At 45.2% G+C, this 13,523-nt stretch overlaps 1 protein-coding gene across 18 annotated transcripts in view; it reads right to left on the bottom strand.

Moving 5' to 3' along the window:
- The window catches only part of KALRN (kalirin RhoGEF kinase), a 672,007-nt gene that overhangs the window by 302,864 nt on the left and 355,620 nt on the right, over window positions 1-13,523 (bottom strand). For 15 of the 18 annotated variants that reach the window (XM_046002933.1, XM_046002935.1, XM_046002920.1 and 12 more), the window contains exons 12-13: window positions 10,119-10,327; window positions 6,754-6,928 (exon numbers count right to left, since the gene is read on the bottom strand). In XM_046002933.1, the coding sequence (XP_045858889.1) occupies window positions 6,754-6,928; window positions 10,119-10,327 (384 nt within the window). The remainder of the gene's footprint in view (window positions 1-6,753; window positions 6,929-10,118; window positions 10,328-13,523) is intronic. The other 3 variants (XM_046002937.1, XM_046002938.1, XM_046002925.1) reach the window with 1 other exon arrangement.

The following is a 13,523-nucleotide window of genomic DNA, read 5'->3' as shown; positions in this document are numbered from 1 at the left end:
TTTGGCTCTTAATGAGTTTGAGACCTGTGGGAATCTAATCTGTTTTGAAAAGATCTCCCCTTTGTTGAAGAGCTCCTACAACATATATTGTCCACTCATTCTAGTACTTATCAGAGCTTGAATGCCAGTGTTTTTCCTCCTGTGTAAGCTAAATACCTCATTCTGGAGATTACATCTGCCTCCCTCTCCTGAATCCGCAGCATCCTCGCCAGAAATAAGAAGTATACACCATTTGTATCTTGATAATGTAACCTGACTTCAGGCTCACAGTCATTACAGAGGGATCTGAAAATTCCCACCTTTGATAATTTACTCCAAACAGGTGACTTGCCAGAATAAGAAAGCTGTGTGATTAATCATTGTTGTTTTGTATTTAAGAAGGAAGTTGGTAGTAGAACCCCTCCCCACCCAAACACACAATGATGCTGAAATCAATTTGGCAAAAGTCTGGAAGAGACTATTAAATTAATATTTTGTGTTGGCTTTGGTTTACTTTATAGAACTTTTTCTGCATTTCCTTCTCAAAGGAACTGGAGCACGTTTAAAGAATGCTACAGTGATCCCTAGGAGCAACCCACAAAAAGGGATCTCAAATAGATCTCAACTTTCTTGTTATAGTTTCTGTGTTGGTGGACTTGAGGTATATTACGAACATGGAGCACAGCATGGCTTTGCAGAGCCTGACACGGTATCTATAGAAGAAGAGGTTATGAAAGTGGACTAGAGGATGTGGTCCTTAGATGATCCCTAGGCAACACAGTGACCGTGCAGTCCGATGGCCCTGCATCATCAGAGGAGAACTTCCATGAAGCACCACAGGGCCTGCCTGACTGGGCCAATATTTCAAATAGCTACAATGTTGAACCAATATAAATTTACCTTGATAGGATGATGAACTGGGCCAAGAAGAAAAACAGTACAATTCGAGAGGGAACATACATAAAAGTTTCTTTTTAAGTTTTTTTTTTTGAAAGTCAGTGTAACAGAAGCACTTTGAAAAAACAACCAGGCGCTTTTAAGGGAGCACAAGTATACAGAATACCATAATGCCACAGAAGAGGCTCCCATCTCCTGGGCCACTCCAACAGAGTGCCAGCACCCTACATACACACTACACCCAGGTGTATGTAGGAAGGTGTGGCTAACTCACCCTCAGTAGAGGGCAACCAGGAGAGTTGGGTGTCTGGAAACCACGTCACATCCAGAAAGACAAGAATAAATTGGGATCTGTGCCATAGATGATGAAGAGGATGAAGACAAATAGTCACCAAATTTTTAAAGTCAAGGGGATTGTAGAAATAACTATATAATCTCAACATTTTTCAGGTAAAAGAGAAGGAGCCTATGATGACCATTTTCAATTGTTTTTAAGGCTGCCAAATAAAAGAGGGAGCAGATTTATTCCGTTTTCCAGAGAGCAGACTAGGATCAAAGGTCAGAAGGGTGGAGATTCTAGTTCCATACACTGATAAAATCCTGAGCTCCCCTTTCTGCCCCTGTCCCCCCAAACCTCACTTACAGAATTTGGAGATATCCCGGTAGAGGCTAGGTAGCATCTCCTGGGGATGCCAAATTCTGGCCACCAACTTTTACCTGTCGTCCAGGTATAATCTCCTTAAGAAACTTTCCATGGGCAGCCTGACTAAACTAAATATTCTTACCTCAGTGTTCTTATCCAACTGTCAGTCTCTCTCTCTGCCGCAGAATTAACACATTGTATGGCGATTCTGTTTCTCTGTTTCTCCCCAGCTAGGCCCCGAATGGCAAGGACTGTTTGTATCCTCAACGCCCAACATCCTTTTTTTTTTTTTTTTTTTTTTTAAAGATTTTATTTATTTATTTGACAGAGAGAAATCACAAGAGAGGCAGGCAGAGAGAGAGGAAGGGAAGTAGGCTCTCCGCTGAGCAGAGAGCCCGATGCGGGACTCGATCCCAGGACCCTGAGATCATGACCCGAGCCGAAGGCAGCGGCTTAACCCACTGAGCCACCCAGGCGCCCCCCAACATCCTTTTTGATTCATATTAGGTGCTCACTAAATGTTGACTGAGTTGGATTTCTGTCAGGCAAAAGGCAGACTGAGCAATCTCTTTCAAATATGAGATGCTAAAGGCGTCTTGAAGAGTTGAGACCACCAGTAAATTGTAATCAGCTGTCTGTCCTCAAGGCAGGACTTCCCTCCTCGAAGGCTATCTTTTCCCCAGCCTCAGCCTAGCCACAACTTGTCCCAATACAAACTCCATATAGAGTTGGCTGTTCCATTCCTTACTCAGGCTAATAATACAGATTAATTTGCAGGTACACCGAACAAACTTTGTGATTATAGAGTCAAAGATTTAAAAGAAAGGCCATAACTGTGGCCCATTTTTCATAAAGTCCCCTATGTAGAGTATCTTTCTTGGTGTCATTTCTAGTATTCTATAATGTGAGTATGCCCGCCCCAGGGGGCGCCCCAGATTATCCACTGAAAACACAAAAATTCTCCCTGTATAAATATGCATCTGTATGTGTATGTATATCACAGGCACACATATTTGATTAAATCAGTAAAAAAGATGCAATGTTTCCCTAGACCTTCGCGGACAGACTGACACTGGAATCCCACTATAAGCACCAGCAGCCCGACGGGTGGGAAAGGGTTCCGCCAGGAGGGCGGAGGGCAGGAGGGTGGCTCATTCATCCTGTTGCTTTCGGGGGAGTTCAAATTATCGCTCTTTACAAGCACCCAGTTAAACAGATTTATCTATTATCTACTTTTAAGCAAGCTTCACAGAAAGATGCATGGCTTATCAAGTTTCCTGCAAAGAAATTGCAGTCTGAGGACAATAATATGCATGAAAGCACATGAGAACTTTTAATTCTCTGTCAGCCACTTTGTGGGGTAAAGAAATAATGATGATCTAATCAGATCTGCCACGAAACTAGACCAAAAAAATAATTAGAGATGATCAAGGTGGTAATCTGAAATATGGAACCACAACTTCTAATGAAAAAGCTGAATTTCACCCTAAGGGTACCCTGAGTTCTGAGATTACGAGCCAGTGATAGAACATGTGTACCATTTATAAACTAATATATGCAAAGATAGGGAGTTGCAAGTTCAAAAAAATTTCTTAAGAGAGTGCACGATCAAAAGAGTTTGGAGACTCCTGGCCTGTTATTGCTTCTAAAAACTTTTTTTTTTTTAAACTTCTTTTTGATCATTCTGGTCAATTGTAGAAAACTTTGAAATGCATGGGAGCTTCAAAAGCAAGGAAATATCACCCATATTCCTACTACCACAATGTAATTATTCACGTTTGGTGAAATGTCTCTGCCATCACAAGCATTTCATATAAAACGTCTTTCATGGGGGGAAGCTGAACGTATAGGAAACACTGTACAGAACATTGTGCTCCCCCATGGGTCACTGTATCTAGTCTCCATGGAGGTTAAGACGGTCTGTCAGGAATGCAGCTGCAGTCCTGGCTTTAGAGCAGTTGCCTACTACATCTGGGTAAGCTTCATTCTTGGTGGGGGCGCCCTATGACCTCAGCCCAGGTTATCCTGTGGGCGCCACACACACCTTACTGAGAAAAAGGAGTCTGGCACAGCAACTCCCGTACTATCTTAATTGTTAAATTAATTAGCCCATCTCAGCCATCAGTGACATGGTTAAGGCGTCATGCTCAGATTCCCAGATGTCAGGCGTGCAGGCCTGCTCTGGTTTTCAGTAATCCCCAGGAATTCCAAGTATGTCCATCAAATGCCTTCCTCCAGAGAAGGACCCCATAGCTGAAGGTTCTGCAGAGACAGCCCCTGTCCTGGCTAATGTCAGCTCCGACATGCCCCTCACTGCCGAAGCCGCCCTTGGTTTCCTACTCTGGCTCTTCTCTAGATGTTTGCTCGTCATCCCCCAACAGTGAAACACTGGCTAGTATTTGAAATAATCTCATCACCCTCAAAAATAACTTCTGACAATCTGAGTTGAAGCAGAACTTTTTCACAGGGTTGGCAGGATTTCCATTTTGATCTGGGATGAAATGCAGCACTTCCCAAGCTTTGGGCCACACCCCAGATGGGGCACAAGACCCCTTCTAAAACCTGCATGTCGTTGCCTAAACCAGAGGGTGCTGAACCACGTCACTGTTTTTATCTCCCTCATTTTATAAGACCCTCATACGAAGTCCCCACTTTTGCTCTCTACTACATATCAACTATTCACGTTGTTGTGTGGTATGGGGGCTGCGGGGGCGGGGGAGAGCATTTGTGTATAACACCAAGGCTGAAGAATTCAAATCCTGTAACTGAAACAGCAAGGTCCTCTGGTGCAACAGTTAAATAGGAGCCAATTTTAAAGTACTGGATTTGCAGTTTGCTTTGTTGTTTTTGTTTTTTTTTAAAGATTTTATTTATTTATTTGACAGAGAGAGAGAGATCACAAGTAGACAGAGAGGCAGGTAGAGAGAGAGGAGGAAGCAGGCTCCCTGCGGAGCAGAGAGCCCAATGCGGGGCTCGATCCCAGGACCCTGAGATCATGACCTGAGCCGAAGGCAGCGGCTTAATCCACTGAGCCACCCAGGCGCCCCTGCTTTGTTGTTTTAATGGATAATTTTGGCGTATCCTCTGGATTGTTTTTCAGGAGTGAGAGTGGATTTTCCCAGAACCGCTATAGGCAAACATACCCTAGTGATGCCCGCCACCCCCTCCGGCTAATGTCAAGGGTGCAGTTCATGGCAAAGTGAAGCTATTGGCCCCATTCTGCAACTAAGCCAGCAACTGTGACCTCAAAACCATGTCATCTAACAAAATAAAACCCAAACATCCAAACCCTCAGATGGCTTCCTTCCACTTAAGCAGTTTTTGATGCAGACTGGGAATGACAGGAGAGTAAACAAAGACTGTGAGAGCAGAATCACCACACCTGTTCTCTGATTTCCCAAGGGATACATTCACCTTCGGCAGGCACAGCGGAGCTGGGGAAGGATGGTGGGAACGCCTGGGGCTGGGCCTGGCAATCAAATGGAACTCTGTTTATTTTGGGGGGCCTCACTCCCGAGTACCAGAGATTAACAACACATACCCTCTCTTTCCTGTCTTTGTTACCTTGGTCACTCCAGCTCTATGAAATTCACCACATTCTCTCTGCTACCCGCCGAAATCTCTAATTTTCCACTAGTATTTTTATGGTTCTTTCAACATATATTTGTAAGTATGCATTTATTTTTCTTAAAGTTTGTTTAAGTAATCTCTACACTCAGTGTGGGGCCTGAACTCGTGACCCTGAGATCAAGCAAGAGTTACACACACCTCCAGCAGAGGTGGCCAGGTGCTCCACAACTTACGTTTTAATAGTACTTGCCCCCTGACATCCTTTTGAGTGTAGGGTCAAAGTAAATTAAGTAAAAAGTACATATAAATTCACCTAAAGTTATAGAATAAGTTGGAAGGATAATCAAGATATAGATTTAAAGACTTATCTTTTCTTCTTTTCCTTTGTGCCACAAACTATCCAGACCACCCCTTTTTCGAACAGGTAGTCTTAAGCAAGAAATTGCAGTGGCTTCCAGGGAAGGAAAGGTAGAGGTGTGGTTATAAGAAGAGACAGATCATTAAGATAGTAACGGATAGGAAGGATTACTTTAGGACTGCTTTCCTCTTATATTTCTGATCGTCAATATAAACCTTGTTGGTCACAGAATTGAAGAAAAGAGTATCTTTTGCTAGGACAATTCTCTGGTCCTGCCTGGGACTGGGATTGGGATACGGGAACTGCAACATTGGGGGTGGGGTGGGGAGTCCTTTCCTTCCAAACCAGTTTCATGACGTTTCCACAGATACTGTTAGGAAGATCATTCCCAGACACCCAGAAGCCCAAACTGTTAGGAGCCCATCGGAATGCAAAACAATTTTTTTTTTTAAATGATGGGTGGAGAGCAGCTTTCCCTCATACCACACCAGCAGGAGCAAAGATAGTGCCTCTTTAATTTAACCCTTTCCCATCCCTGAAAAGGACAAAGTGCCTTGGGTGTTGGACACTCTTCACAACCCAGGAACCCTACTGGCCTGGCTTTAGTTAGTGTTTCAAAGTAGAAAATAATAATAGGTGGATATTGCGTGGAACAGACATTATTAATAGGCATCACAAAGGGGATATAAATATATCAGAACATCCAATTCTGACCTTTGCGGAAGGAACTGAGGAGTCCATGAGATGAACCAAGATGGCCTTAGCACAGACTTACCTTCTTGGTGAGCGCAAAGCAAATTAAAGAAAAGGTCTTCCTCCCTGTGGCTCCTGACTTCCTGACTGCTCTGTGATTTCATCTAGCTCCTGACCTCTACTCATCAGCTGAGGAGGCCTCCGAATTTTAACACCTACCTGCTCCTGAAGCTAAAGGACCCAATGGCTAACTCAAATAGCAAACGTCATGGTCTTTTAGGAAACAACGTACCAAGGGTCCAAATAACCCCAACAAAAACCTTCTCGATAAAGCCATTCCCAGGCAGAAAGTGAAACAGAGAGACTCTCTGCCTGGCAGAGCAGGTGAGGACACAGGAACGGAACCAGGTACGTGGATTGGGAATCCGCTGACTCTGCAAATAGATCAAGGCACCATCCCCTAGAATTCCCATAGGGTCCTGCCCGATGCCCCCTTGCCAGCCCCAGGCCGTGCCCCGTGCCCCTGAGCAGGAAGCAGGCCCCTAGGTGGTGCCCCCAGGACTCTCCCTGACTCCCCGCCCTCTCTGTCCGCGTGCCCCGCCCCCGCCTCTACCTCGATGGTATACTGCTCGAAGATGCGCAGCTGCAGGAAGATGTCCAGCTTGATCCTGCGCTCATGGAACAGCTCCTCCATCTGCACCTGGGCGTCGTCCAACTGCTGCAGGACTGACTCGACGTGGCTGATGGAGCTGCCGTGGGGCGTCTTGTTGTTGGACACAGCCGAGTCCCTGCGGCATAGGAGGGGGGAAAGGCCTGGCCATTTTAAAGGGATATGGGGGCAGGGGGCCTTCCTCCTCCGAGCAAGGGGGTGTGAATGGGCTGAGTCACTCAGGACGTTTCTCACACTCCCCCTGCGACCCTGGGACTCTCTCTGGAGCAGGCGAACTGATGACTTGCGTATCCTCTCTGAGGTTCCCCGCAATGCAGCGCTGAGACTAGCCGCTCTCCTCGTCCAGGCGGAGAAAGGGATCAGACAAGGGAACATAGGCGAAGGGCTCTCAGAGGCAGAATGCGTTAGGGAAACGGACCGGTGCCACACATACATGCAGCCTAGGATACACAGATTTAACATGCACACGTGCACACGCATGACAGTAAACACAATGGGCACAACACGTAAGAGTAGACAAACTAAAGGCACATAAAAAATCACTTCCTGGTTTAAATAAAATGAGATCACAGCTACCAAAATTCCTCCTCCACTTCACAGTACCCGTGCTGCCACACAGGCTCCAGGCTGCTGTGAGGAAAGCATGGGATCCAGAGACCACAAGCATAGATTGAGCCCCCATTCTGACACACAGGGGCCTGTGGCCTGGGGACATCACCTCCTGGAGTCCCAGCAGCCTCCTGCCAAGTCCACTTAGTAATGCCCCACCCTGCTCACTTCGTGCTTTGCTGTCAAGTGAGACTGTGCCTGTGAATGTGCTCGGTGACCAGAACATGCTGTGTGAGTGGCTGTGAATCCTGAAAGGACACATGAGAAGTGTCACGTGCCGATGGGGGCCCAGGACCAGCTGTGGAGAGTAGAGGGTAGGGGCACGATAGGCTGGGGCAACAGCAAGGCTGCCAAGAGGATGTGTCCTGATTTGGGCGTGAAAAGGAGGAACCCAGCCAAGCAGGTGGGAGGCCTGTGCTCTCTGAGCAGAAGAGTCTATGCTAAAGTGGCAGGGAGGTGACAGGTCATAGAGGGGAACCACAAGAAAACATACTGAGCTGCTCAGAGAAGTGAGGGGGTGGTGAGGCCTCCAAAGAGATAATTATAATAGGTCAGTTACAGGTGTTAAGACGTTCAGATTCTGGGGGCCCTGAAGCTTGCAATAAAGGGGCACGTTCATTATCTTGTGGCTTCCTGGTTTCTTATACACTGTAAGAAGTCAGAAGAAAAGGGCAAAATCATCAGCAGGCTGTCAGCCTGTGTCTGTCTCAGAAGCAGCTGTGTCTGAGTTCATATTGTTTCTGAAGGGGTATAAGGCCCATGGTCAGGAACCCTTCCTTCTGCCATTCTGAGAGCTCCCAACGCTGGCCTCTCTGGGCACCAAACCCAACCAGGAATGGAACATAAGGCAGGTACTCTATGCTCTGCTTTATGCATTTGTTGAGGACTTTGCTGTTGGAAGGATATGCTTGTTCTTTCTGACTGCTCCTCTCAGGCTGTGTCCTGTCAACACAGCTTCCAGAAGGAAGAGGATCATCTCTGACCATGTTGCGCAGCACCAATGTCAGTGTCACACTCACCAGGAGGCCCAGAGATGATGCCAAACAGCCCGAGATGCGTCGATGATGAGTGCCAGCAAAATCACAGAGACCAAGAGAAGATGTGAGCTCTGCTGGGCAGGGGGCATCTGCCCCTCTCCACCAGGCATGGTTCACATCTTTTCCCCTTTGATGGGCTTTGAAATCAAGGACGGCTCCTGGGGCTAGAGTCAGGCTAGTGGGGGCGCACACGGTCCCCAGTGGTTCTTGGTCATACAGCTAGCTACGGTCCTCTCGGAAATCCATGGCATCTAAGCTGTAGAACAGGCCTTCACCATCACAGAGTAGCCCTTGGCCCTTAGGCAACATGTAAGGTTGGCAGGTGAGAGCAGTGGTCACCCCCACGGACCCAGCCCACACAGAACGAAACCCACTAAGCTTTCGAAGAGCATTTGGAGAGGAAACACAAAACCATCACAAAATTCTAAAGCTGACAGAGCTCCTACAGCGACCCCCTTAATTACACAGATGAAGCAGCTGAGGGCCAGAGAACTTAAGTGACAGCCTGCTATTTGGAATTTTTTTCAGAAGCCAGTAACAGTAGGGTTTCTTAGATAGGCAGACAAAACTCATATATTATATATTAGTAAGATGAACTGGGGGAGGAAGGGAAAGAGGCTGTCTTGTTAGTATGCACCAGGAGGACTCAGAAACATCCCACCTGCATGTTTGGTATAGACACGATTAATTTCCCACAGAAAAAACGGGTTGGGGCTATCTCAAGGTAAGTTCTCATTGTTTGTTTAATTGGACAACCCGTAACGGGGGGGGGACCCTCTCCAATTCAAGTAATTCCTTCAGGCCCTAAGGCTGGCCCGGGACTTGCTGATGAGACTATTTCTGTCTGGGGCTGGCAGAGGTCCCAATACTCGGTGATTCTAGGACACAGCAAGTCCCTAGGGGCAGAAGACATCGTTAGCACCATCAAGTCCTACTTATACAGCACCTGGGCCCAGAGGTGGTGCTGAGGGCTGGCTCATGGCCTGTGACACCTTATCTGAGGAATCTGTGCCCTTGACAGGGACTAGATATTGATGACAACAGAAAGGAGGCAATGTTGTGGGTGATTCTAAATGAATGTAAGGTTTCAACAGGATTTTCCTTCTTTGTTATGTTTGTTTAGGTTGGTACAGAGGGAGTTGTATTTTCTGGGCAGCAAGGAATGGTGGAAAGGTCATATGTGAGCAATGGAGAACAGAATGGGATAAGGACACACACTCTCTAGATCCCCATGGAGCCAAAGCCAACCGTTTTTGCCACCTGGGGCACTAGCATTCAGGGTTCAGCCCAAGATCAGAAGCCAAATGACATGGTACTCCATAAAGGCTATTTACCCACATAACCAACTACACCATAATTCTTCATGAAGATGCTATTTATTTCCTATTGAATGTGGTTAATTTTTGTGTCTGTGTTACTTATTGATTGCTGAATAACATCATGAATAATACATAATTCTCTGAAACATCAGAGTTTCTTCATTTCCTATTTCATCCTCAACTCAAGTTGGATATGGCACAGGCATTTTTATATCTGACAGATGGAGAGACTGAAGCTCACAAGAGACCACAAAGCTGGCTGTGGCTGAGCCAAGACTGGGACATGACTTATCTCACATCTAGTCGAGGGCATTTCCCACTGGAGAGCACTGCCCATGCTGACCTGGCCTCGCTGGGCTCCCCTAGGGAGGGAGGCGCTGACCTGAGCTGCTGGATAAGGTCTTCGCCTTCCTTGATGACGTTGAGCGTGGCATCTAGAGTGGCGGTCTGCTGCTGCTGGAACTGTTTGATCAGTTCCTGGACCGCATCCACTGAGTCCGCACAAACGTCCTCCAGCATCTCCTTCTGAAGGTCTTCCATCCATGTCCACAGCTGTGGGGGAGAGAGCAGAGACCCCACGCAGGGCAGACAGGAGAGGTCAGGGCTGGGGCCAGGGCCAGAAAATCAGACATGGGACATGCAACCTACCCTCCACCAGTCAGTGTGATGTCAGACTGTCCTTCTCACCTTCATACCTATGTTTAAATTCATTACACATCTCTGTTAAGTTCACTCTGTTAAGTTCATTGTTTCTGTTCCTTAAGGATGAGAACCACCCCAGGCTTCACTTCCCCGTGGGTCAATGAAACTTGCCATCGTAGAGCAGGGCGATCACTCATCTTGGAGACACTAGGAAGAACAGGGGACTGCTAAGGGACATATATTATTTCATCTTTCAGAAAGGAGGGCTGTGCATACTCCAGACCGCTAGATGTTGATTTCTAGAAATGTACCATGACTTTGGAAGCATGCAAAAAGGAATGGGCTGCTCAGTAATAACCAAATGAAGAAGGGGCGCCGGGGTGGCTCAGTTGGTTAAGCCACTACCTTCAGCTCAGGTCATGATCATGGAGTCCAGGGATTGAGTCCCACACTGGGTTCCCTGCTCAGTGGGGAGTCTGCTTCTCCCTCTGACCTCTCCCCTCTCATGATCTCCCTCTCTCTCAAATAAAAAAATAAAATCTTTAAAAAAAGAGAACCAAATGAAGATTAATTTTTAAAAGATGTGTCATGCTAAAATATTTTGGTCTTTTCAGGGGTGCTAGGTTGGTTAGAAGGTTGAATGCTAAAAATGTACCTTATCTTAATTTCAGAGTAAGGATAAAACATTTCCCCCATGATATTTAAAGCACTGAAATGCAGCCAGGGTGATATTACTGGTCAGGCAACTTTAAAAGAGCTAAGAATAATGTTGTGAACAGAAAAAGTACTGGAAATGATGAGGAGCTGGACTGAATTACTGAAAACTCATGTACTGATAACTCTTCTTCATACTGAAACTAGGTCTCCATGGCCTGCCACAGGGCTCCATTTCTAATACTCCTACCGAGCATGCGCACAAAATGAGGAAGGGAAAGATGACTCTGATGCTTACTTAGAAATAAGGAACCTTCACCTGGCTAGCCAGAAAGATAAGCTCAGGGCTCTACCAGGGAGAAAACAAAACAAAACAAAAAATAGTATGGAGAGAAAATGGAGAGACAGAATCAGATGTAGATTTTGGCCTAGTCTTTTAACTCATGGTGTCTTTGAATAAATCATTCCATCCTTGGCTCTCTATGACTTCATGTGTAAAACACGTAGCCTGATGTAGGACTCGATCCCAGCACCCCAGGATCATGACCTGAGCCAAAGGCAGACACTTAACGACTGAGCCACCAGGCGCCCCTGAACACATAAAACTATTAATAAGCCCTTGGCATTGTGATGATTGCTATAAGGGATACAAATTACTATTATTCAGTGTTCCTGTCATTTAGTAGCTTACAATCTAGTTGTAATTCAGTTTATTTCCTTAAACCCCCCCCCAAAACCCTTTTTTTGTTATAAAAACAGATGGCAAGTTTTCCAGACCATGGAAGCTGGGATACATATTCCTAAATGTATGAATGTATTTATTTCAAATTGGTTTGAAACCAGGAAACCAGGAAGTTCAGGGTATTGGTCGTTGTTGGTTCATGTTATTTCATGTTGCCATTTGGCCTAGAAAGCAAAAGCATTTTCTACAGGTGCTGAAGTCCCTGGGTAAAAGATAATGGGTTTTCTGAAAAATTACTGTCCAGACAGGCAGTAGAGCATAATGGTTAAGAGTTTCAAGCCCCAAGTTCTACCATGTATCACTTAGACAATCTTGAGCAAATAAGCTACCCTCTTTCCACCCCAGTTTTCCTTATCAGTTAGAGTGACGATAATAATAGTGTTTACCCTCCAGAGTTATAATATTACTAATAAGTTGATACCATGTGTGTGTGTGTCTGTGTGTACATACACACAAATAAGTGAGTTATATCCATATCTATCTATATAGATACCTGTATCTATATCTACCATTTAGAAACAGTGCCTAGCATAGAGGAAGTGCTAGGTATTATATTTAAAAGATACTTTTGATGCAAGCCATCTCCAGTTCCCACTAGAAGGCAGCAGGAAAGTTTGAAGTACTCCTTCATTTTGGAATTAGTAAAAGATCAACACCAGATTTGGTCTTTCAGTGGGCTAGGTTGAGCTGTTTTTGCTGCTTTATCCTGGATGTCTAAGGAAAGCCTAGAGACTGGAAAGTCTAGATATTTCTAAAGGAAAGAGAGAAAGAAGGGAAAGAAAAGAAAAGAGAAATGAAAGGAAAGGGAAAAAAAAGAAAGGAAAGGAAAGGAAATAAAAGGAAAGGAAAAGAGGATGTAAAGAGAGAGATAAAAGCAGTAGATACCAAACAAGTCATATAAGACTTGATTAGAAACCTGAAAGAAAGAAGAAACAAGAAGACTTGAAAAGAAACTTGATGTGTTAAGGGAGGACAGGCATTGAGACAGAAGACCCATCAGGGTAAGGCTGGCACTTGTTATTAGAGGAATAAGAGACAGAAAAGAGGCTTATAGGGATCTTGAGAATTTTATTTGATTTAAGATAATTCTGTTCTCAGTACCATCCTCAAGCTATTTTAATGGCTTCATAGGTCTTTTCTTCTTCTTTTTTGTTTCTCCACACCCAGCTCCCAGTGGAGCCCAATGTGGGGCTTGAACTCATGACACTGAGATCAAGATCTGAACTGAGATCAAGAGTCAGACACTTAACTGAATGAGCCACCCAGGCACCCCATTCTCCTATTCTTAATAAAACTTGAACACCTCTGGTGTAGGTCTAGGGAAGAAAGCATCATTTTTTTTTCTGAGGAAATCCACCATGCTTCATGGCTCTCCCTCCTCCTGATGGTCATGCAGCTAAAGAGCAGGGTTAAAGAAACCGACCATAGAAATTGCCAGATAAAATTGAGACATCAGTGTTATAAACAAAGGGACTAGGGAAAGACAAGGGACATCTGAGAATACACTCTGATCTCTGAAGTCACTGTCATTAGAAAAATGTGTCCTCCCCCCAAACAGTCTTTGACTAGTGAATTGAAACTGATTTCTCACATTTCTAGTCACATATTCTATTACATTATAAACAAACTTGTCTAAGGCAGAATCAAACCTACTTGCTGCTAAGGAAAATCAGCTAAGAGATAAATGATGAAGAACAGTACTCGGTGCAG

The sequence above is a fragment of the Meles meles genome, chromosome 4, assembly GCF_922984935.1.
Source record: "Meles meles chromosome 4, mMelMel3.1 paternal haplotype, whole genome shotgun sequence".
Taxonomy (NCBI): Eukaryota; Metazoa; Chordata; class Mammalia; order Carnivora; family Mustelidae; genus Meles; species Meles meles.
This window is presented reverse-complemented; position numbering and strand designations above follow the sequence as displayed.